Source organism: Monodon monoceros, unplaced genomic scaffold, assembly GCF_005190385.1.
Source record: "Monodon monoceros isolate NGI ecotype Baffin Bay Population unplaced genomic scaffold, NGI_Narwhal_1 Super_Scaffold_15, whole genome shotgun sequence".
NCBI classification, from domain to species: Eukaryota; Metazoa; Chordata; class Mammalia; order Artiodactyla; family Monodontidae; genus Monodon; species Monodon monoceros.
In genome coordinates this window covers 70821111-70843265 of record NW_021703771.1, presented here as the reverse complement: position 1 = coordinate 70843265, position 22155 = coordinate 70821111, and the positions used below count along the sequence as shown (strand labels likewise).

The window sequence follows — 22155 nt, the reverse complement described above, 5'->3', positions numbered from 1 at the left end:
TGTCTAAAACAATAAAACTAGACCAAATGTAACTTTTAGTAGAAAGTAAACACCATAAAACCAATTAGGCATAAACAATAAACCAATCAAAAATTTTTTTCTAGGTTCATTTTTCATGTTTGTTCATGGTAATAAACACCTATTTTAATAATGAAGCACTATGGACAAGCAGAATAAGCAAAAAGCTGGAGTTTTCTTTCTCAAAATCTGGAGTTCTGCATCTCAAAATTTCAACTAGAATTAGAATAGTCTCCTTACAAATATCATCATGTGTAAAATGATGAGCCAACAAACATTTTAGAGACTATAGCCATGTGAGAGAAACAGTTCTTAGTAAAGTTAAATAAGATACTAAAATGAGTAAACAACCCTGTCTTCAAAAAACAGAATCAAAACACTGTATTAGTAAAATAAAGGAAGAAAACCACATGATCATCCCAATAGAAAAAGCCTTTGACAAAATCCAATGCCCTTCCATGTTAAAGCACTCAAGGAGAAAGGAACTTCCTCAACTTGACAAAGGCCATATATGAAAAACCCACAGTTAACATTATTATACTAATGCTGAAAGACTGGATGCTTTTGTGCTAAGCTCAGGAAAAAGACAGGATGTCCACTTCTACCATTTCTACTCAACATTATTATACAGGACGTTCTAGCCAGGGAAAACAGGCAAGAAAAAGAAATACAAAGTGTCCATGTTGCAAAGGAAGAAATAAAGTAAAACTATCACTACACAATCTTGTAGATGGAAAATTCAAAATCTGAAAATTTACAATAAACTAAAAAATTCAATAAAAAACGATTAGAATGAATAAATGAGGTCAGCAAGGTTGCACAACATAAGATCAATATACAAAAATCAACTGTACTTCTACACACTGGCAATAAACAATCTGAAGTGGAATTAAGAAAATAATTCCATTTATAAGAATGTCACAAAGAATAAAATACTTTGGAATAAATTTATCCAAAGAAGTGCAAGACTTGTGCACTGAAAACTACAAAACATTGTTGAAACAAGATCTAAGTAAATGGAAAGACATCCCATACTCATGAAACAGAAGACATAATAATTGTGAAGATGGCAATATTCAAACTGACCTACAAAATTAACACAATATCAGAATCCCAGCTGTTCGCAGAAACTGACAAGCTGATCCTAAAATTCACATGGAAATGCAAGGAACCCAGAACAGCAAAATAATCTTGACAAAGAAAAAAGTTGGAAGACTCACAATTCCCCAATTTCAAAACTTACTACAATGTTATAGTAATCAAGACAGTGTGGTATTAGCATAAGGGTAGATATATAGATCAATGGAATGATCTAAGAGTCCAGAAACAAATATTTATGATCAATTGACTCTGACAAGGATGTCAAGACACTTTAATGGAGAAAGAATAATCTTTTCAACAAATGGTACTGGGACAAATGGATATCCACATGAAAAAGAATGAATTTGGATCCCTATCTCACACTATATACAAATGCTATCTCAAAATGGAACAGAGATCTAAATGTAAGAGCTAAAACTATAAGACTCTTAGAGGAAAACATACGAGTTAATCATTGTGACCTCAGATAAAGTCATGGTTTCTTAGATATAAGACCAAAAGCACAAGCCACAAAGAAAAAAAAAAAGATAAATTGGACTTCACCAAAAGTAAAAGCATTTGTGCCTCAAAGGACACCATCAAGAAAGTGAAAAGACAATCCAAGGAATGGGAGAAAATATCTGTGAATCATATTTTATAAGGATTTAATATCCAGAATATATAAAGAGCTTTAACAACTGAACAAAAAGACCACCCAATTTAAAAATGGGGAAAGAAAAATGAATAGACATTTCTCAAAAGATATGCAAATAGCCAAAGTATATACGAAAAGATGCTCAACATCATTAGTCATTAGGGAAATGCAAATCAAAACCATAATGAAATATCACTTCATACCCTCTTGTATGGCTGTAATAAAGACAACAACAAGGTTTGGTGAGGATGTGGAGAAATTAGAAACCTCAATTATTGCTGGGAGGAATGTAAAATGGTGCAGCCACTTTGGAAAATAGAGCGGTAATTCCTCTATTATATACTCAGAGTTAACATATGACTCAGCAATTCCACTGCTATGGATAAAAATAAGAGAAATGAAAACATACATACACAAAACTTCTACACAAATGTTCACAGCAGCATTATTCATAATAGCCAAAAAAGAGGAAAATCCAAACGTCCATCAACTGATCACTGGATAAATAATATGTAGTAGACTTATACAACGGAATATTCAGCCATAAAAAGAAATAATACACACTACAATATGGATAAACCTTGAAAATATCATGCTAAGTAAAAGAAGCCAATCATAAAAGACTACACATTACATGACTACATTTATATGAAATGTCCTAAATGAAATCTATAGAAAAAGAAAGTAGATATGTGGCTGTGAAGGATTGGGTAGAGAGGGTGATGGGGACGGATTGCTAATAGGTATAAGGTTTCTTACTGTGGTAATGAAAACGCTCTGAAATTAAAAAGTGCTGATGATTGCATAACTCTGAATATAATGAAAACCACTGAACTGTACACTGTAAAAGGGTGAATTTTATGGTATATTCAAATATTTCAATAAAACGTATCTTAAAAAAGAATCAGCTTGAATGAATGAAAACAAATAGCCAAAAATAAAAGACTGAATTTAAAGCAAAAATGATTGTAGTTACTAATGAAACAACTTAAAACATTATATTCTTAAATATAATTTAAAAATCCCTTTTATCTGAGATTTAAAAATATCTTTTATAAGCAACAAATGAATATAACTATTTAGCAATCTAAATGAAATGCAGCATAGTAAGAGGGCAAACTAAGACTAAACATTTTTGCAATTAAGCTTTTTTCTTTCTGTCCTGCACCCAATTTTTAAACATTTTAATTTCATTCAAGATTTGAACACAGGAAGTATTCAACAGATAAGAAACAATGAAAACGCAGTGTTCTCTTAAACAAATGAAGACCTCAATCATATAAAGAAATAGTATGGTTTTAGAAACACGTAAGTAAAATCCCAAGAAAAATATGTCTTTTCCGTTATAAATCATGATCATTTACGTTCCATCTAATAGTGTAAAATACACATTAATCCTTAAAATATACATATAAAACATTTTCAGGTAATTCCAATATAAAAAACAATTTATTGGGCTTCCCTGGTGGCACAGTGGTTGAGAGTCCGCCTGCCGATGCAGGGGACAAGGGTTCGTGCCCCGGTCCGGGAAGATCCCACATGCCGTGGAGCGGCTGGGCCCGTGAGCCATGGCCGCTGAGCCTGTGCGTCCGGAACCTGTGCCCCGCGATGGGAGAGGCCGCAACAGTGAGAGGCCCGCGTACCGCCAAAAAAAAAAAAGTAGGGAAAAGATGCTTTGGTTCAAGATAGTAAGCTGAACATATATGTCTGCTATAACTTTGTTTTAAGAACATGCTAAAAAAAAGTACAGCCAAAAGATTAAAACAACTTGGAAAATATAAGAAAAAAATGCACTATAAAAGACTTTTAGGAAAGGTAACATCGAATAAGAGAAAAAAAATGTTATCAAAGAAGTAACAGGTCAAAAATGTATTTTACTTAGCTTCTAAAAAATAATAATAATGTGTCTTCAGATGGAAGTACCCAGAATGATAAATGAAATAAGACCCATACCTAAATATACCACTGTAAAATCTTATCGCACAAATGCTTAAGACCCTATAGCCTATCAGGAAAAAAATTACCATTTGGATGGCAATAATAACACAAATAAAAGAAGAAACAAAGCAGAGCTTCTTATACTAAAGACTCTACTTTGTTTCCACATTTCCCATCTTGTAGCTCTTAAAAGGTAAAGAGAGCAAGCAACAGAATATTCCTTAACCATGTCTGCTTAACTCACTCATTTCTCTTAATTGAGAACTTTAATATGCATTGGAGATATAAATCATAGTCCCTAACCTCAAAAGTCTTAAACTCTAGTAATGGAAATATAAAAGCAAGAGAGCAGATAGGTGCACAGATACTCCCAAATGGTGTTCATTTTTGTAGACAAGAATTTAGCTTGAAAAGAAAAAACACTTTCCAATTACTTTCACGATCGTCAGTTCATTTGGGCTTTAGCCTGTCTTACAGTATTCTATGTCCATGCTGTTCTTTTGTTTTCCTCCTTCCTTTTTATATAATTATATTGAATTCTGTTGGTACTTCCTTGTTTCCTTCAACAGGCATCACCTGTGACTAGTAGAATAAAATATAGTAAAAGAATCAGGCAATGGGACCCCAGCCAGTGATAAGTTCTGAAAGTACAACTCCTAGGCAAGTTTCACTGCTGCCACTACCACTGATTACACACATATTTGACAACCTCTACTTTTATGAAGAATGTGGTAATATCAAGAGTGGTATATACTTAGGAAACTGTTATGGTTTTTAAGATTATGTACCTTCTCAGAGAATCTGTTCATTAATTCCTGTCACCAAGGAAAAAGGCAAAGAAAGTACTGGCATTATTCCAACATCTACAGAAGTGACATCTTCAATTTTCCAACCTAGAAAGAGAAGATTGGAGTACCTATAAAATGGAAAAGAACTGGAGAACTTTGATATCCTGTGCAGTTTCTGAAGATACACTTATATCCTGCAAAGTTTAAAAATAAGAATATGGAAAGCTGTATTTTTCATGAACTCGTAAGTGACTAATAAATTATCCCATGTTTAATTATGTACTATTCTGTGAAATAACTTTCTTTGAGCAGATATTCTGCTAACAAACCAAGAAAGACTTTTAAGGGTAAATTGTTCCTTCCTGCCACAGTAAAAATACTAAACCCAAGAGCATAATTTCAATCCATCAGAAACCCTGAAGATTTCCACTAACTTCTGTTACCACTTCTTTTAGTACATTCTTAGACTTTTAGCAAACAGGGTAATTCAACTCTTTAAGTAGTCTAGTAAGCCTTCAAGGTGTCTACTCTGAATTGGCTTACTTTTCTGTGAATAAAAGATCAGTGGATGATTTTTATTTTTAATGGCCTAAGTCTTGAACCATAATGTGATTATTTTTCAATAACGAAGTTAAAATCTAAATACCACCATGGTGTGGTCAAAGAATATTGATGAAAGCATCCTTAAAACAAAAAGAGGGTGAACTTTAGCATCAGACCAACTCTACCATTTACCCTGAACATAAACAACAAATCAATTAGCACGTGAAAGCTTTCATTTCTTTGTTATTCTATACTGTTATGAGGAATAAATGGGGGGCAACAAATAAAAGGGGCAGTACATCATACATTTATCCTGGTCAAGATAATACAACCTATTCAAAAAAATAAAATTTCTAAAAGTAGCAGATAGCCAGATAAAAAATGGAAATACATATCCTGATCTGTGATAACTAAGAGAACAGAGTTTTCTGTGAACTGCTTCGCCTGCCTCCTTCGTCTCATCAGTGTGAGGATCACCTGCAAGTTTGAGACTAGACTTTTCAACCTCATAATTAGACTCCATGGTCTTTTTTTTTTTTTATTGCTGGTTCTCATATCCAGTGATACACTGCTAGGAAGAGGAATAATTCAAACCCGGAATTCCAGTTCCTTTCCATCTTCATAAATATTTCGTACAGCTTCACAGCCCTGTCTCCAAAGGCAAAGATAGAGCAAAGTGTCAGCTTATTTCCTTATGGATGGTTATACCACAAATCTCAAGATGTTATGATTGCTTTAAAATGACATCCTTTCTACACACACTGTACTGAACATGATTCTCATCTACCATTTGCCTCACTAAGAATACTACTACCCTGTCTACCAAACATTTAACCAGTACTTCTCAATTCTGGCTCTACATTATAAGCATCCATGGACATTTAAGGTAAAAAAAAATTACAGATGTCAAACCCCATGCCAGACTCACTGAATCAGAATATCTAGAGAAGAAATCCAAACACATGTTTGGGCATTGTTTTTTTTTTTTTTTTCAGCTCCACAAATCATTCTAACATATATAGCCATGGTTCAGAACAACTGCAAAACTTTGTGGGCTAAAGTATAACTAAACATTATCTTCCACAAAATTCATATACTGATATACATACACACATATTGTGTATATATATATGAATAATTAAATTTTTCTGTTTGAAGAAAGAAAGTCTGAAAAATTATTATGAATCCCCTTAATATCTCATCACAGGTCTTACTTTCCAAACTTCTAAAAATTTGCTACTTCCATCTGAACTAGTTCTAATCAACTTGATAGGAATATGCTCAAAACAAGAACTTAAGTCTTTACCAAAGTTTAAGATAGTGAAGAACATCTCATTTTGTATTTTATGACCTATGAATGTATTTGCAATACAAAGCCTTTGTCAAACAGCAATTATTTTCACTTTCATAGTACAGTACCCGTAACTCTATAGTTTCATCTGCTTAACAAACATCAATTTAAAAACCTCTTTTTGAAGATCATGTGTTTTTCACCTATAAAAATTAATACAGACTTCCTATTTGTCGTTCAGCACATAAGAAATTTGGAAGTTTTCATTCTGTCCTAACAATAAATAAAAAGCTGTTCACACTGAAAATCAACAACTCTTCTTAGATTCATAAGACAAGTGAGGTCACAGGGCAAATGGCTGCCCCTAAAATTGCAGACGGAGATAGGCCAATACAGAAAATCACAACTTACTGAAACAAACCAACCAGCAGACACCCCTGCAGGAATCAGTGCTGGGGTAGGAAAACCTAAACTGTACTTGATGAACTGCTGAAGGCCTAAAGTAGACAAGTCTGTTAGAAACTCCAGGAGGACCCAGTCATGGGAGGGATCCCCATACATTAGTGAGTTTTACCTCCGTGGGCTCTACCAGGTTCTCACAGTAACTATCTGAGAAAAATCCCCTCCCACTTCCAGGAGGGGGAAAGGGAAAAGCAACCATTTTTAAATACACTGGAGCATTCTGTTCATAACAAGGTCTGCCCTCTGGAGAAACTAAGAGAGCCTAAACTGCTGGGGGGCTTATCAGAGCCTAACTGACCTGAAGGAAGGGAAATATACAACTTCAACCCACTCTAGCCATCCTAACTCCTCTGAGGGAAGTGGGAGGAGAGGGGAACTGAGGAGCACCTGTGTAGTTCACAGTCCAGAAGCACAGGCTTGCTCAAAGACTACGACCAAACAACACTTCCCCTCCCCATACCACCAAAAATGAATCCAGACACAGACCTTACATCCTTCACAAAAATTAACTCAAAATGGATGGTAGATCTAAATGTAAAACTCCAAACAATAGAATTCCTATAACGTAGGAGAAAACCTAGATGACCTTGTGTATGGCAATGACTTTTTAGATACAACACCAAAGGCATCATCCATGAAAGAAAAAAATGGTAAACTGGACTTGATCAAAATCTTCTGCTCTGTGAAATGCAGTATCAAGAGAATGACAAGATAAACCACAGACCTGAAGAAAATATTTGCAAAAGACACATCTGATAAACTACCATTATCCAAAATACACAGAGAACTCTTAAAATTCAACAAAACAAACAACCCAATTAAACATGAGCCAAAGACCTTAACAGACACCTCACCAAAGAAGATACACAGATGGCAAATAAGTATATGAAAAGATGCCCCACATATGTCATTGGGGAAATGCATATTAGAATAAGGAGATACCACTACAAACCTATTAGAAGAGCCAAAATCCAGAACTGACAACACCAAATGACGACGATGACGTGCAGCAAAAGAGCTCTTGTTCATTGTTGGTGGGAATACAAAATGGTACAGCTATCTTTGGAAGACAGTTTGGCAGTTTCTTACAAAGCTAAACATACTCATACAATACAGTAGTCACACTCCTTGGTATCTACCCAAAGGAAATGAAAATGTATATCCACACATAAACCTGTGCATGGATATGTAGAGCCACTTTTTCAAAATTGCCCAAACTTGGAAGCAACTAAAGATGTCCTTCAGTAGGTGAATGGATAAACAAACTGTGGTACATCAGACAATGGAATATTATATAGCACTAAAAACAAATGAGCTATCAACTATGAAAAAACATAGGAAACTTAAATGCATATTACTAAGTGGAAGACAATCTGAAAAAGCTACTTACTGTATGATTCCAAATATGTAACATTCTGAAAAAGGCAAAATTATGGAGACAGTAAAAGGATCACTGGTTACCAAGAGGTAGGGGAAAGGGAGGGATGAAAAGGTAGAGCACAGAAAATTTTTAGGGCAGTGAAACTGTTCTATACGATAATACAATGGTGGATACATGTCATTATACATCTGTCAAAACCCACAGTATGTACTACACCAAGAATGAACCCTAACATAAACTATGGACTTTGGGTGATGATGTGTTAATGTAGGTTCATCAATTGTAACAAATGTATCACTCTAGTGGGGGATGCTAATAATGGGGGAGTCTGTGCCGAGTGGGAACGGGGTATATGGGAAATCTCTGTACTTACTGCTCAATTTTGCTGTGAGGCCAAAACTGCTCTAAAAAGTAAAGTCTGCCAAAAAATTAATATGTTAAGAAATGAAGCTAGCCACATTCTCATGATTATAAGGGTGGACATAATTTTTACAGTTCACTCACAATTCTAACATCCTGCTAGTCTGCTATTTAAGCAAAACTATAATGTGCACTATTTCTACAGTAAAAATTTAACGAAATGCTAAAATTAACCATGAAAGATGCATAGGTCAACATTTAAAACTTCCTTAAGCCAACACAATTGTAATATTTTACAGTAAATGTCAAATGGTATTTGAAAAATTGTCAACTGCTTTCTTTTCATGTGAGTGAAACATCAAAACAAAGTAATTGCAGCATCTACACTAAAATATAATTATAGCATTAACTGGGTTGAAATAGGCCTCTAGTTACATCTTCCACTATTATTCTGAATAAGAATTTTTTATTATTTTTGAATAGAGTGGTTCAAAAATATTCATCCTTATTATTTACTGCTTTGGAGTTAGGACTGTCTCTAAAGGGGTCAAAATGAATTATATTTACTATCACAGGCAATTCTTCAGAATGGCGTTTGGTACATAAATATACTTTCAAATGAACCATTTGCTCAGTCGTCTATGAAATATAGTCATAATCATGGCCTGGGTTAAAGAAACAAAAAGGAACATACATTCTCACATATCATATAACAATCTTTTATCCCAGCATCCATTCTCAGATGCTTAATGGCTAAGTTCTTAAGTATGGCCAAGTGAATTTTAAAAGAAAAATAAAACACATTATGAAAAATACAGTACAAAGACTGCATAGATGGAAAATCTGTTTCAATACTTTTCCTCCCTTTCAAAAGACAAAAAGGAAAAAATACACAAAAGGAAAGCAATTTGGCAGAAAGTACTGCAATAGTTGATGCCACTAGATTTATAGTCACTTTTGGCAGAGTACTGCTGTGAAAAAGCAAGAGGTGCTGCTATTACAAGAAAAGATTATGTACTTTCAAGAAAGGGTAGGATTAATCACTCTTCAACAGACAACCTCACCAGGAAAAGCTCCAGAAGTTCCAGAGAGCCCTTACTGAAAGGGAAACACAACCAAAAACCATAAAACAGAACATTATTTAACAATAATTACCATATAATTTCTAAGTCTATATTACTTTTCCAATTAACATCCTGTGTTTAGCAAACCCTAATTTCCAAACGAAGACTGTACTAAAACCAAAAGTATTAGCTATTGTTTTTAGTTAAAAACCTTTGTATTCACTCCCAGTTTAAGGGAATGTTACTCTAAATCAAGGCTCATTTTTAAATCATAGCACCAGTAAATATAAAGAAATATGCTCAGTATGTCATCATTTCATTTGTCTTATATAACAACTTCCAAAAGGATTAACACCAGTTGGAGAAATGAAACTAAGTAGAAATTAGCCTTATTTACTGAACAAAATTTATATTTACTGCTAATGAAAAATGATGTAAACAGTGAGCAACTATAAAAATTTTTCATGGCGGATATAATGTTTTCAATTTGTCCCATGTATGTTCATTCCAAGAAGGGACATGCAACATATCTGACTCTTAAAGAAGGTAACCATGCACCTAAATTTGCTTCTAAGAGCTTTATGAGTTTTTTTTGTTATTGTTGTTAATACATTTTTTCAGGTTATTTTCTCCCACAGTGTAAATGATTTATTTTTAATCAAAATTTGCAGACATATAAGAAATCACAATATTTTAATAAAATATTTACATTCACTGTTATTTTTAAAAGTATCTAAATGTTTCTACATAGCTCTATATAATATTAATGAAAATATTAGGAAAAAGCTACAAATGCCAATATATTTTAAATTAAAATTAGGAAGTAAAGGGCTCAAACAATACTTCAATAATAGAACTGATCACTGAATTGTCCCCAAACAATGCCTGATAAGTCATCTTATCATACTAATTATAATTCACCAGAAAAATAATGCATCTTTCATAGGATCAAAAAATACTTATGAAAATAATTTAACTTGGTATATAGCAGTACCATATATCACTGATCCTTTAAAATAGTTTTCTATTTATGACTAAAAGATTCAACTGATATGCGAGTGTAATTTATGAAACTTAACTATAAAAATGTCAGTAGTAATTCCTTCCTGAGTATTCCTCTCCAATTTAAAAGCAAGGAAGCCTAATAAACTAAAGCAGGGATGGCAAACTTGAGCTTGTGGGCTGAATCTAGTCCACTGCCTGATTTTATAAATAAAGTTATACTGAAATATCTACACTCCTTCCTTCACACATTGTCTATGGCTGCTTTTGCGCTACACTGGCAGTGTTGAGTAGCTGGGTCAGAGACAATAAAGCCAAAATATTTACTATCTAGCACTTTACAGAAAAAGTTTGCAGACTCCTGAATTACAGATTTAGACCTTCATTACTTCATTTGTATGCACACACACACTCATCTTTTATATGATCTTTAGTAGAGAAGTATTAAGCTAATCATTTAAGAATCTGTATGTTCTTTCTGTTTTGATTTTATAATTGTATATTGACCACTGTCCAATTTCTGGCCTCTTTATAAGGCAGAGGATACTGCTTGATTCTGATTTGCACTGCTTTGGACTCTACTGCATCTTCTCATATGCTCTAACATTTCTGACAGTTTATTTTAAAATAAAAATACCTCAATATTATAGCTATAATTTCCAAAAGGACTAGTTTTAGCCATTTAATGACTATGTGATATTACGTATAAAGGATGGTAATTTAGAAATTTAGATTTTAAACGCTGAATTAAGAAAAAGATTGCTACATGGGTGGAAAAAAGGGATGGAATTAAAACCAAAAATACATCACAAAGAGAAAGGCACTGGGCTTTAAAGGATTACTTTAACAGGGAAAAATGTATTCTAGACCAGGGGTCCCCAACACATTAGGGTTCCTGTTAGGAACAAGGCCGCACGACAGGAGGTGAGCGGCAGGTGAGCCAGCGAAGTTTCACCTGCCACTCCCCACTGCTCCCCATTGCTCGCATTACCGCCTGAACCATCCCCCCTCCCCCATCCGTGGAAAAACTGTCTTCCATCAAACCGGTTCCTGGTGCCAAAAAAGTTGGGGAACGCTGTTCTAGACTTAAGGAATCACTAAACACATGGCCCATTGTGGAACACTGAGTAGTAAGGAATAAACTGTCAACGATTCTTTCCCCTTCCCCTCCTTCCACCCAAGCCCAAAAATAAAAACAAAAGTTACACATAAAACAGAGCTAGTATCCAAAATTTCTTTAAAATGAAATACAAAAGAATGAGAGATTAAAGCAATTGGGACTGCTAAATCTGCAAGTAGATGACTGTTACTTAAAATTTTCAAAAATGTTAAAAATTATAATAACAATATATGGAAGACAACTAACTTGTCTTTCTTCTTTGGTGTTGCAAATAAATATTAGAAATAGGTTTAAGTTAAAGTACAAGACCTATTATATAGAAGCCTGAACATCTTCACAGGAAGAAGTTTGAGTAATTAAATCCAAAGGTACTATTGATATTTCCTCCTTAGAATGATTTACATCACATATGACTAAGGGAAGGGAGATGTATCAAATACCTTTTGGTAGTCTTTTATGATTATAGTTTATGAACTCTTAGTTTATTTTACAAAAATCAAGTCAACAGTCACTTTGTTTTGCTTCCTAGGAAGTTTTATAGTACTATATTATGTTTAATAAAAGGCATTCAAATATAAAAGATAGTATATAGTAAAACATCCTTTTCCCTTTGTCATTCTGCTATATTCTTAAACAGACATCTGTTTAGTTCAAACCAAAGACATTTCATTAATCTGCAATCCCAAGATACCGAATATACCTTCCGATGATGATAATGCACCAAATCAGGACAGGATATTCTCATTTAAGCATTATCAATCACAGTGCTGACACTCTGATTATTAATTTCCTTCTTGTAAACAAGGTGTCACTTCCAATGCATGAAGTTAAAGTCAGAAAGTGACACCCAAAGCTTATCTTTTATTTAGTGATAATCATCCCTATAGTCCACTTATTTACATGCACATTGCTAGTTATTACTTTTCCAACCTACTATACAATTACTCAAATTACATGCAAGTCAATGAAATTAGTCTCTATTAAATTTCTTACATAAAAATTAATAAAATCATATGATTAGGAACCCAGTATTATTTTTAAGCAATCTCATTTTAACTTACATCCTGACCATTAACACCCAATAAAGGAAAGTAAACTTTGTAAATAATATTTAAAAATGGCCCAAGTTTCCTATGTCATTAATGAGGCCCTACCGATTAAACAAAGGAAAAGCAACAACCCACCATCCTAGTATGCAATGTGAGCTGCTGTTTCATCAACGAAAGAAGTGTATCTCACATGCTTTTTCCTGCTCCCTTTTGTAAATAAAAGTTTACAACTGTGCATCTGCTGACTTATTATGAATGCAGGCAACGAGTACAAAGTAAAGGGACCCACAATGGGATTGAGTCTAACACTTCACCCTCTTTAACAGATACTCAGAACAACCAATCAGAAGACAACTCTAGACAGAGATGGTCCAGAGCATTCCCAAATCCTCCACAGAAAAAAATTCAAGATCCTAGAGCCGGAAGGACTCTTAGAAATCACAGATCCCAATTTCCTCATTTTACAGAAAAGGAAACTAAAGCCTAGAGATTTTAGTTGGCTTACCCAAAATTAGTCTGAAGACTAGAACACAAGCTTGTAATAAGGGAATTCTTCCAACGTTCCTTTACCTTTTTCTGTCAGGATGGCAAAGTCAAGTTATATTTTTAAAAGCAAATTATACTAAAAAACAAATGGAAAACGAAGAGAATACCTAGCAGAAATAAAAACCCATTTTACTTAAAGTAAAAAGGCTTACCAAGCACAGACTTGATTCCCCAGTAATTAACATATCCCTTTTCAATCCCATTTAGATTCTATCATACCTTGTTTCCCTCCACAGGAAATTCATTGCAAAATAACTGCTTCCAGGCAGACACCTTTTCTGGTAGTTTCTAAAGTAAATGTGCCTATTCTCCTTGCTGCAGTACTCCACGCTGAGAATCACAACCTATAGCTGACACAGTACTCATTCTTCCTTTTATACAAAGTCCTCTTCAGTGAGGAGCTAAGAGTTGAGAAGTAAAAGTATTTCGAAGTCCTTGTTTCTCCTCTACAGCTAGAATTTCAAATGACTAGAGCTCTTCTATGAACAAAAAGGATGGCGGGGTAGAAGAGTAACAAAAATTTGGCTAAATTCTAGCTGAACTGTTTCATTTTTAACTACTTTGAACAAAAATCTATTTCCAAATCTTTTTTCCAGTTTTGTTAATTACAATAAAATAAAATTAATAAGCAGCAAGTCAAACATTGCAATGCTAGCTATCTTATAGTACAAAGCCATTAAACAATCATTTATCACCTACTATGTGAAACAAACTTTCACAATCATTTATCACCTACTATGTGAAACAAACTTTCACGTATTATCTTATCACATCTAAATAGCAATCCTTAAAACTTGTGGTTGAAAAGAACACAACCATTTTAAAGAGGACAAAAACAGTACTTTAAGACCTTTTCCTTCGAAGACTGACTACATCAGCTACAAAAATAATGAAATTAAGGCCTTCCTACACAGAGCCTGGCAGCTAGTTGCTTCTCAGCAAGTATTTGCTGAAATAAATGAATGAAAGAACTGAACATTAAAACCATAGAAAAACTCTCATATTTATAATAATATCATATTGAATAGTCACCAAAACAGTCCTTGCATGGTCCTAAAAACATACACATTATTGCATTTAATCCTGACGCTCCCTTCATGAGCTAATTGGGTTATTATTCCTACTTAACTGGTGAAGAACTAGGACAAAGTGTAGTTGTTCTCAACCAGGAGCCCCTGGAAGTGTGTGAGGGCATGTGGGTTACCACACTAACAGCAGAGGTAACCCTGGCATTTAGTAAGTGGGAGCCAGGGATATTAAATAGCCTGCAATGTGCTAGGCAAACCCACAGAATTATCCAGCCCCAAATACTAGCACTACTGAGAGACACTGACCAAGGATAAATGGACAAAGCCAAACAGCTAACAGTGACCTTAAGTTATTTTGATTCAATAACAAAATCCAGGAAATCACCGAGGACCAACCCAAAGGAAATCAAATGTAAAAGCGTATCAAATTCTCAAGCTAGAATCAGTCTAGGCTACCTTCTCGAAATGGCAATAGGATAAAAGTAAAAGATTACATAATTCCAAACTCCACATCACTCTGCCACACTCTTTACCAAGTTTTCCATTTCTGTCTTGTAATTGCCTCGGTGCTGTATTTGAAAACTTTATCACCACCTTTAGTTGCTCCCTCTAAGATCTGATACAAAGAAGTCATCAAGTCCTTCTCCAGTTCCCATTCTACTATTCCTGCTTTGGATCCACTTTACTACCCATATGGATTTAGTTACATATTAAGGTTCCCTTGGTTCTATTCTTTTCAACCACTGCATTATTAATCATCCTAAAAATCACAAAGTCTTCCTGAGAGCATATCTCCTTATATAATGATTCCTACAATGATTCCTTACTGAATAACACCCAGATAACTCAGGCTAGCACTCAAGGTTTTCCACCTACTGGTTCCTTATTTCTCCCTCCAACTCAATTAGGATCACAATTCCAAGCAGTCTCTAGTATTCCTCTAAACTACCATGATCCCTTTTCTCTACTTTTGCCCACACTGTTAGCCTAGAATACTTTTCCGACTCCTCCTTCCCTGCCATTCTCAAGCCTCATCTACTAATGTGCAGACATGTCATTAAACGCAATAAACTTCCCTGTAATCTGACCTTGTGTTATGTGAGCAGACCCTAAATAACTCTTATTTCAATTATGTTTATCTAGTTCTAGTCCTTGAACATAAGAATCATATTTTCATTTCTTTTGCATACTCACCTAGAACAATATATAGCTACTTAGAATCACAAAGCTGTTTCTCGAAGAAATCATCTAATACAGCACCTTCATTTTAAAAGTAAGAAAAAACTAACTCAAGGACACATAATTCTTTAGTGGCAAGACACGAACAAGAAATAAGGCCACAATTCATAATCGAATGTTAACGCTTAACAAGTGCTTGTTAAATGAACTCCAATGTACAGAAATCATTTTGTAAGCCTGCATTCAGCAAAATTACACTGCAATTTGAAAGACAAGCCCATGCCTTATCAAAGCAGAGACTGCCTACTATATTTTCCACAAGTCAGGAAGACAATAAATGAGATCCTTTGATAATTGTGATACTTAAAAACTCAATTTTTTACAAAGATTAAGTAAATTTGAAAGTCCATGTTTTGGCACAGTCCTTGAGATACTCATACATAAAACAACCTTGTGTTTAGATGAAAATACCTTAAAATAAGATCAGGGTAGCCCATAGTTACAACAGACTATGAAGCAATTCAAAATTATACTAGTAAACCAGGAGTCCAGATAAGGACAACAGCAGAATTACTAGAAATGCCTTCATTCTTCACTTAGAACCTTTTTTCTCCCCTTTACTTATTCCATATGGGGATAGATGATTACTTTATCTCAATAGTTCTGATGCTTAGATTACTCAGAAGAACCAAACTGTACCTATTTCTACATGGCAAAAGGAGGAGAATTAAGATAATTAAATCACTACTGTACAACTTGGCATATAAAATTATGCTTCCCTGCTTCCTATCAGTAAGTTCATTCCAACCTCATATTCACTCCAGAAGCCAAAAAGGTTGAACATAAGGCATGTTTATAATGACATCAGCCATTTGCTATACGTTAATGCAGCAAATACATTAAATTTATCTTGCTTCATTTGTTAGATACTGTTTAAGGATTCAGATTTTCCACAATTCTTGTCTACAAACATTAGATATCAGATGTAAATTCTTCATCATTTTTTTTCTAATCTCAAAATAGATAACTTAGTATAGTCCTCCAACATTTAGGAAGACATTCTATTAGTTAAATTAGACATGCAATTCAAATTCTCATAACCCAGTCCCACTTTTGAAAACCTCCTACTCTGCTCGACAGTTAGATGAAAGAAGACTTTATTTACAAGTATATTTCTGCTCTGAAGACATCTTTTAGAACAAATGTATGACAGACTACAAGAGTCTAATATGAGAAGAAAATAAAGAGAAGGATTGTAAGAAGCCAAATGCAACAGTGAAAAATATAAAAGAACTAGGGCAAGAGAAGAGACTTATTAAGTCTGCACATTAAACCAATATGGAGCTTTGAAATAAACTACAGTTGTCTAGCTTTCAAAACAAAGAACAGAGAAATTAACAAATTTTAAGCCACGTATGTGGAAATTATGTAAAACTAAAAAGATCTTAGTCTTATTTTAGATAAAGATTTTTATTTTACTTTAAAATAAAAAAAGATTTCTATTTTACTTTAGATTTTCTACAAATCAAAGCCATAATAAAGCTCATAAGCTTATCTCCTACTTAAACCTAACAGAAGGAATGACTAGTGGTATTACTGGTAGGCAAACCAATTTATCACTATGGAATGTTCATATAAATCTCGTAAAAAGGTAAAATAAAAATGTATTTGGTAAACTGCTTTCCTAACTTCACTGTAAATACAGTAAAAGAGGTTCTAAAAAAATTTAGAGTGTAACTGTAAATTACAGATTCACTTTTCATACAGTATTTAACTATAAAAAAATGTATAAAAGCAAAAGACATATAAGTGATGATTTCGTACACTTGATCCTTTTCATTTGACAGTTAGCATTAGGCCTAACATTTCAATTTTAACTTCTCCCTTTGTGTAATTTGCTAATTCCTCAAATGCAGTAGGGGTAAAAAGTCTTGTCTACGAAAAACATTTGATTTTATAAAATCAGCCTTGCTTGCGGTACTCATGATTATATTAAGTTATAAAAGGAGCAGACTGGCTGTTAAAGGGAAAAAGTTATGTACCGTAAGAAAATTGAGACCACACTGGGTCTCAACTGGGAAAATAGTAAAAATTGAACCCACTTAAAAGAAAACCAAAATAATCTAAAAATAGTTGATTTAATTCAACTTTTTTTTCCCCCTTTTAGTCCAGAGGTGATACTCTTTTGCTGTGAACAAAAAAAAATTGGCTTTTCATTCTAAACAGTCCATCTGGATCCAATACCACACTACTTTGTCACTACACGGGGTTTTGCTGAACACTTAGCACCCACACTACCAAAATTAATTTTATTCCCATCTTCACAAGACTAAAATAGGAGCCCTAAACTAGAAGGTATTGATCACTGGATACCGGAATAAAAATATCTATACAATTGAAGTAAAAAATATTTTAGTGTCAACTATCTAGATATTTGGGTAAGAACTATTTAGAAATACTGTCTTAGAAATTCACAGGTTCAGATCTAGCTTGGTCAGATTTTACCATTTTTACAGGTATGAGTGCACTACTGGTATTTACTATGAATGATAGACTTCACTTAGTAACACAATTCAGTGAAAACTTTTATAAGCATTTTGAACATAGCACACTAATCACAAATAAAATATCCTGATACCACGTATAGCACTACTTTGAAATGAAGATTTTAAAAGATTATAAAAAAAGGTAAGACACATGTTTAACTCAAATGCAGGCTCCCCTCCTCCTTCTCAGGAGCCAGATAAATCTAACACGTGGGGAGTAAAGTTTCCTGCTCCTCCGTGTTTCTTATCATCTAGTGTTTTCGTCTATTTATTACCAACATGTTACTTCAATAATATGTAGGAAGCAGATATCCTACTGATGGATGAACAAAGCATTTTCTTTTTAAAATTTTATATTTAAGTTTAAAATTAAGGGCATTTAGGTTAATATGGGTAAATATCATAGTAAAAGTAAACACAATTTTATTTCAAGTTAAATAGTTTGAGAGGAATTGTGAAGTATTCTCCATTGTTCAGACTGAAAAAATTATCTTGAAGAATGAGTAGGTATTTGGAAAAAAATGCTATGACAAAACAATTACAGTTCATGCATAACCAAGAAAAATAATCCTCTATACTAATACGTACAGCTAACCTAACAGTATTTACATATACATAACAAACGTAGACCATCAAAGGGAAAACATATCAAGACAGTACACTTCTCCATTTGCATTATACTAACAAAATGCTCTAAAACTTTTAGAAATAGCAATACTTCATAACTATTTATATAAAACTTATATTTGTTTTCTAATGATTTTTCTAGATGGACAAGTCAGAAACAAATTCAAATTCAACCTCTAATTCATTAGAATAAATAGTCATAATTTCAACATCTACCATGCACAATATTTTTAAAAAAGCAAATAAAATGTGCCTTGTGCTATTGTCTTTAAACCTCATCCTCTACATAGTCCGTTCAATAGACCACTAGTATAAGCAGATATATTTCCCCTTAGAAACTTCTACTTCCTTGCAAAGACAGTAATTATTATAGCAAAACTTTAGAACTCTATGTGGATACGTGTTTAGCTACTATAAATTGACCTAAGAAACATCACAGCAACATACAACCTGCATGCAAGTATAATCATGGGGAGAGATACAACCACATGATTTCACATAATACCTGATCATACCATTTCTTTGGCATTAAACAGGAAAAGCAACTAATCAGCAATACAGAAGGACTGGGGAGAATACAGTAAAAGTTAAAAAATAAAATTAAATTAAATGAAAGGATACAGCCTTAAAGCACCAGTCTGAGTTCCCACTGCCAGGATCTTCTGTACAGGATCAAAGGCCAGGGCTGAGGGTTGATAGGGAAATCCATGGCGAACAGTCTAGGGATGGGCAAGTGACATCACAGCAACCAAGGCAGAAAGCAAAGTTTTAAAACAGAAAAGTCAATAGAGGTATTAGAACCGAGAAGCAATTATAATTGATGCAAAACACATATACATGCACTGCTATAAAAAAAAAACTATGAAGTCTACATCAAACAAAAATCTATGCACATAGAATCTGAAACCAAAAAAACAAAACCAAAAAAACTATCCCAGTGTTACACCTTAATTTCTGCTTTTCCATCATAGTGGTAGGCTTTAGAAGAAAATTTAATATTCTATACTATTATGTCTGAGAACAAATTACTGAAGTTTGCAGTGGTCAAAAATTCTGTATATTCATTTAAAAATGCAATTCATGCTTTTTTTCAAGTGTGCTAACTTCATCATTACTTTATTTGGATGCTAAATACAAGTACTTCTAAGGAAATGCTGTCATAATTACTCTAATTAAGGATTCAGTAAAGCAATTAGCAAACATCTATCTCATCATTTTGCAACTGTAACAGAATGAAAATAAACACAGCATATATTTTTGCATTTTGCTATTAAATCCTTAATAATTTTAGGACACTGGGGCAAAAAAGTATGTACACACTTTTAAGAAACTCTGACTTATGAATGCCTGGTATTAATACCAACACAAGTTTGTATTTCTCATTGAGCAGCTGGTGAATTAATTCGCTGCATCATTCTTTCTGAATTACAGACCGCTATGGCAGCTGTCGTGCCATTAATAGGCAAAAATCACAGCTCTAACTTTTTCACCAAACAAAATGATAGAAAGACCCTATGATTTCATATTTTAAGCCTCCTACCACATTTTAAGGGAAAAGTGATGAGCAAATATCTAGTTGAACACGTTTGGCTTTTTGATAAACAACATTCATTAGACACTGTTCCCAAAGGAAACTTGGAAGTCAGTGAATTATGTATTAAAATGCTTGAATATAAAAGCCATAAGATTAAGGTCAGTATAATACGTTAGAAGCAACCTTGAAATGACTGCCGCACGTGAAATTCAACGAAAAGGAGTAAGATGATGTCAATCTCCAAAATAGCCCACCAAGCAAAGTGTGCTAGAGGAGCGAGACCTTTATTCGAGGTATGATTATTATTGGCGTTCTATCCCTCGACTCGTGTGTAAAGCCTGAGTTGCCCCTAAAACGACCCCGATTTTCGCGGGTCTGCGCGCTCCGTTCACCTTGCACAGCTGAAAGTGCTCGGACTGGAGCGTTTCCTGGATCTCGGGCTCCCGGTTCCCAGGCGGGTGCTGCTGCTGCAGCTGCTGCTGCTGCGAGGCCGAAGACGAGCCGGCGGTCAGGCCGTCCAGCACCTTCCTGATGTTGAATTTCCTCATGGTCTCGGCGGGGTCCCCCGCAGCCCGGGAGGAGAGGTAAGGGGCGTCCCCAGGCGGGGGGGAACCAGCCCGGGCCGAGGGCAGCTTCGACCGAGGACGCGGAGGTGTGGGACAGAGTGTCAGTGTGAGGGGAAAGAGGCAGCTGGGGAGAAGCAAAAGATAATCCGAGCAGGATATACTGCGACGGGAGAACCGCGGCCGCCAGAACCCCGAGCGCCGACCCCTCTTCCTCCGAGGCCGCCGCTGCTCGCCGCGGCTGCTGCGGCGCCGCTTGAGCCGCCGCCGCCGCCGCCGCCGACTCGCTCCGCGGCCCGGCGGCACAGCAGTGGCAGCGGCGACCCGAGCCCGCTCCGCCTAGCCTCACCTGGCGGCGGGCTGACTCTGCGCCGCGCCGCCGCCCCGGCTCGCCCCCGCCGAGTCCATGGCCCGCGGCCCCGCCGCCCACCCGGGCCCCGCAGTCCCTCGGCGCTTCCTCCCGCTCCTGCTTCTCCTCCTCCCGGGGTTCGCCGGTTCTCCGTCCGCCGCCGCCGCCGCTCGGCCTCCCGGCTGTTCAGCGCCGCTGCCCGCCGGCCATGGCACGCAGGGCGCCCGGGGTGGGTCCCAGAGCTCTCCGCTTCGCTCCTACGAGGCTGGCTTAGCCCGCCCTCGCTCCTTCAGAGCCCCGGCTGCCCACCTCAGGCTCCGCCGCCGCCCGCGCTCCCGCCCGGCCGCTCCCTCTCGCCTGACAGGGCGCCTCGGCACACGGCACCAACGCCCGCTCGGAACAGCAGCGGCAGCCTCGGTTACAGCACCGGCCGCGGCGGTGGCGGCAGCTGGGCCTCGGCGGAGCCGGGCTGCTGAGCATGCGCACCGCTCGTACCCACCCCCTCCTCAGCCACCGGAGTGGAGCTGGGGTTTAAATTATCCTCTGCGAAAATCCCAGACCTGTGGCTAAATTTCTCCCATCTCAATCGCCTTGCCAGAGGATGCAGCTGCTTTTCCTGCAGCTGGGAGAGTAAAAATGTTGATGACTAACAAGCAGCAGGAATCCTTTATTTCAAAATCGGTCATTGAAGCGGGAGTTTATATTCTCACCCTTTAATGAGGCACACACTCCCGGCTGCTGGCTGCAATATTATTGTTGTTGCTTTATTGATGGGCTTTGTTTTGGATTGATTTGGATTTGGATTTTGAAAAACAGCGTCTAGACAACGGTTATGTCTGTGGCAAGGGGATGACAGACTTAGAAAGGGTACCAGGAAAGATGAACCTAGAAAGGGAAAAATGAATTCTTTCCTGTAGCTGTTACTGTTGGTAGGATGAAAGCATGGCCAATGGCAGGTAGCTGCTAGAATGGGAAGAGGATGCCAAAGGGAAACGGCTCCAGGGCTGGGTGTCTGCCCCGACCAGTGACACG

At 36.0% G+C, this 22155-nt stretch overlaps 1 protein-coding gene across 3 annotated transcripts in view; it reads right to left on the bottom strand.

The window, feature by feature from the left end:
* The window catches only part of STXBP5 (syntaxin binding protein 5), a 165773-nt gene extending 144756 nt beyond the window's left edge, over window positions 1–21017 (bottom strand). For all 3 annotated transcript variants that reach the window (XR_003793711.1, XM_029223865.1, XM_029223867.1), the window contains exons 1-2: window positions 20604–21017; window positions 19299–19396 (exon numbers count right to left, since the gene is read on the bottom strand). Coding sequence is in view for 2 of the 3 variants with exons in the window: in XM_029223865.1 (XP_029079698.1) it covers window positions 19299–19396; window positions 20604–20759 (254 nt within the window). In the remaining variant the exon portion in view is untranslated. The remainder of the gene's footprint in view (window positions 1–19298; window positions 19397–20603) is intronic.
* Between the last annotated feature and the right edge of the window lie 1138 nt (window positions 21018–22155).